Raw genomic sequence first — 3,783 nt, 5'->3', positions numbered from 1 at the left:
CTTTTAATTAATTGCTCTAAGGAGAAGCACTCGCTACTGTCTGTAGCTTCACCCCAGCTTACTGACACCACCAGACCACAATCCGCGCGTTTCCAGAGGCTTTTCGCACCTCTCCCCACACATCGCACCCCCCACCCCGAGCGCCGCGTCTCCTGCTGCCCCCGCCCGCCCCGGCGGAGCGGCACCGGGTCCGCACACCCGCAGCGGGCGGAAGACCCCGGCGGGTGGGGGCCTGACCCGCAGCCTGGTGTGGCCCCGTCCTGCCGCCCCGCTCGGCTGCGGGGAGCGGGGCTGGGCGCCGTGGAAAAATCCGCCGACCCCGAAGGAAAGCCAACGGGGAGAGCGCACCCAGGTGGGCTGGGGGCAGAGCCCCGAGGGGCGCCGAGCCTTAGCCCAGCCGCTGCCGCCTTAGGGCCGGGGAGCGCTGCCCCCTCCCCACGAAAGCACTTGCGGGATCCGCCCCGCGGGTATTTTCCGTCCTCCGGGGCGGGGAGAGGGATCTGTCCCGGAGGGAAAGCGCTCGTTCGCCCGGCGGCGTTATTCCCAGGAGCACACAAACACCTGGAGACATCCCCGCGTGCCCGCCCCCACGCGGGTCTGTGGGCCTGGCTCCGCGCCCCGCCGCACCAGCCCCGCCGCGCCAGCCCCGCCGCGGGCCGCGGGCCGGGGCGCAGCGCTGCGCCGGGCAGCGCGGAGAGGTACCGCCCCCGGCGCGGGGCTCAGCCGGGACCGACCCCCTCCTCCGCGCCCCCACCCCGCCCCTTCGCCCGGCAGATGGTTTGCGCCGCGGACACCCGATATATAGCGCTGTCAAGGGGCGCATCCCCCCTCCGCGCCCCCCCGCGCCCCCGCGCCGGCACGGACTCTCCGCGGCGGGGCCGCCCCGCGCTCGGCCGACTCGCCGGCCCGCCTCGGCCGTCCGCCCCCTCCCGCCTGCCCCGCTGCCCGCCTCCCGGCCTCCCTCCCGGGGCCATGTCCACGGGCTCCGGGAGCGAGGCGGAGGAGCTGCCCGAGATGGACCTGCGGGCGCTGCAGCTGGACTACCCGCCGCCGCCGGCCAAGCGCCAGCCCCGCGGCGAGCTCTACCCCTCGGGGGACAACTCTTCGGCGGCGGAGGAGGAGGAGGAGGAGGAAGAGGAGGAGGAGGAGGAGGACGGCGAGGGCAGCTGCGCGACGGGACCGGCGGGCAGCGGCTGCAAGAGGAAGCGGGCGCGGGGCGGCGGCCCCGGGGGCAAGAAGGCGGTGCCGGGGCCGCGGGGGCCGCCGCCCGAGGGCAAGCAGTCCCAGCGCAACGCGGCCAACGCGCGGGAGCGGGCGCGGATGCGGGTGCTGAGCAAAGCGTTCTCCCGGCTGAAGACGAGCCTGCCCTGGGTGCCGCCCGACACCAAGCTCTCCAAGCTGGACACGCTGCGCCTGGCGTCCAGCTACATCGCCCACCTCCGGCAGCTCCTGCAGGAGGACCGCTACGAGAACGGCTACGTCCACCCCGTCAACCTGGTACGGTGCGGCGCGGCGCGGCGCGGCCCCAGCGCCTTCGGGATGCGCGGCGAGGGGCGCCGGCGGGGGTCACGGGGGAGCCCCGGCGCACCGCACCGGCAGGGCTGGCGGCGCTCCAGCCGTGCCCGCCCTCACGACGGCCGCGGGGCGGCCCTGCCCGCTTCGTAAATCCCCAGTAAATCCTCGCTCCGGGGGCGACCCGAGAGGCGGCTTCGGCCTGCCGTGGTGGCGGGTGTGTCTGGGCTGGGGAGCCGGCGTGCGGGACCCTAAAGAAGTAAATTCCTCGGGCATTAGGCAAGCCTGGTGTCCGAAGAAGGAGCAGTCGGCTCTGCCGGCGGGCTTGGAGCGCAAGCGAGCCGTCGTTAGGTCGTCGGTACAAAACTGAATGCCCGATGCTTGCCACAGGGGTAAAAAAGTTGCTTATGTAGCGCAGAGTGCTTGTTTTTGAATAGTTTGTATGCTTTGTATCTATAAAATAATACAAACAGTTGTAAAGCAAGATAGATGTTGCATATTTGATGAGAACGATTTGCCGCTGACCATTGCAGCCCTATTGTGGAGCATTTAATTACACTGAAAAACGTAATGAAAATATTTGTTAGTGGAACTCAGCTCTGTGCTTCCCGCAGGGACTAAAACACGATGACGTGTTTGCAACTGAACCAGAGTTAAGACATCTATCAATAATAAAGCTCCAGTTTCATAGCAGGGTAAACTTTCTTTATAATATGAAATACCTTTTTTTGCTTGCAGACTTGGCCATTTGTGGTTTCAGGAAGACCTGACTCTGACACCAAAGAAGTTTCTACTGCCAGCAGATTATGTGGAACTACCGCATAGTCAAAGTAAATTGGGGTGGTTTTTTTTATGTTCTTGACTTTTTTTTTCTTTTTTTTTTATGGGCTGGATATTTTTAAGAGCTGTGATTTATCAGCTTGAGACTAGAAGATGGGGACAACCCCCCATCTCCAACAGTGTTAAATCCACGTCCCCTGTCATTCTTTTCCCTTAGAGTTCTAAGGGCAGTTTATTTAAAGCAGTAAAGATGGGAGGCGGTTGAAGTTAAGAGGTTTTATGAACTGACTGCAGCAGCTGAAGTCTGAGATTTGGATAGGCCCTTCTGTGGCTTCATCATTCTTACCACTGTCTGAGGACCTGTTGTTCTGAGGCTTTTAACTAACGGAAGAGGGATATAATGATATAGAATTAACTGCATGGACCAAAATACAACTCTACAAACTAACCCCAAACAGTGTTATTTGTATTCTAAAGCAAAGCAGTATTTTAGAGTAGCTTTGAAACTCAGATAGATTTATAATATATTTTGATGGCTTTCATATTCATGGATCTGGTTTACTGCAACTATGCAATAAGTATAGTCATACTTTTTTTTTTGTCTTTTTAATCAGGGTTTTCTTAAAAAATGTGTAAATGGCTACATTCTGTATTTAGGCTACTGTCCATTAGAATTAAACTAATTCCTTTGGTTTTGCCTTGAAGTGCCACATGTAAGAATGTGGAACTGTCCCTAGAAATGTGGCAGAGCTTCTGTGCCTTAACCTGGAAGGGAGTTCTGCTTACCATATGGCCAGGGTGCATGTGCTGTAAGGAACGAGTTTGTGTGATGCTGCAAAATAATGAGAATTCACAATGTTTTAAAAATTTTTCCTGTACTGTCATGCTTACTGTTGTCAAGTTTACCCTCAAATGAGTTCTAGTGACATTTCTTCACTGATTCAAATACTGTAATAAAAGAAGATGCCATCAAATAAGTTGCAAATGTAAATAACTCTATTTTTTTATAAATTACATTAAAAACTTGGTTACAATTACTTACTGGTACTGTGACAGTGTGTGGCTCCATCAGTATAGAAACATCTTTGTAATACATGTTCTTGAAACCTGCTTTTGTAAACACAGTTATCTTCCTCATCTCTTGAAAGCAGATACATCTCCAGACAGAGTCAGATAAGAACACTTTCACCCCAAGTGATTCATGTGAAGTTCAGTACTGTATCAATCAGCAGGGGAAACCACATTTTAACATAATTTATAGAATTCACTGTCATAACCTCCTCTATGAATCAGGAAAATAAAAGTAGATTAAGAAATGGATGTCAGTAATTTGTTCTGCCTCGTAGTACAAAAGATAGTGTAATAGCTCCTTTTGCTGTTCTTTGTCATTTTGCATTTCTATCTGTAGTCAGTTTTGCTTTCACTTATATTTATGCAGTGGGAAAATCAGCTGAGTTTTCCTAGTTGGGAGCAGACTTTTCCTATTTTAAG

The 3,783-nt window shown here is 55.4% G+C and overlaps 1 protein-coding gene across 1 annotated transcript; it reads left to right on the top strand.

Moving 5' to 3' along the window:
- Positions 1-972: 972 nt before the first annotated feature.
- MSC (musculin) lies at positions 973-2,354 on the top strand. Its single transcript, XM_040588503.1, has 2 exons — positions 973-1,497; positions 2,251-2,354. The coding sequence occupies exons 1-2, from the start codon at positions 973-975 to the stop codon at positions 2,335-2,337; spliced, it is 612 nt and encodes a 203-aa protein (XP_040444437.1). The 3' UTR covers positions 2,338-2,354.
- Positions 2,355-3,783: the final 1,429 nt, after the last annotated feature.

The sequence above is a fragment of the Falco naumanni genome, chromosome 3, assembly GCF_017639655.2.
Source record: "Falco naumanni isolate bFalNau1 chromosome 3, bFalNau1.pat, whole genome shotgun sequence".
Classification (NCBI taxonomy): Eukaryota; Metazoa; Chordata; class Aves; order Falconiformes; family Falconidae; genus Falco; species Falco naumanni.
The sequence above is the reverse complement of the archived record's forward strand: the minus strand, read 5'-3'. Positions and strand labels throughout refer to the sequence as shown.

Bases quoted from the DNA above. Each gene is read 5' to 3' on its own strand.
- MSC (XM_040588503.1), top strand. From the start codon at position 973: ATGTCCACGGGCTCCGGGAGCGAGGCGGAGGAGCTGCCCGAGATGGAC. The intron at 1,498-2,250 runs GTACGGTGCGGC...TTTTGCTTGCAG, and splicing joins ACGTCCACCCCGTCAACCTG to ACTTGGCCATTTGTGGTTTC.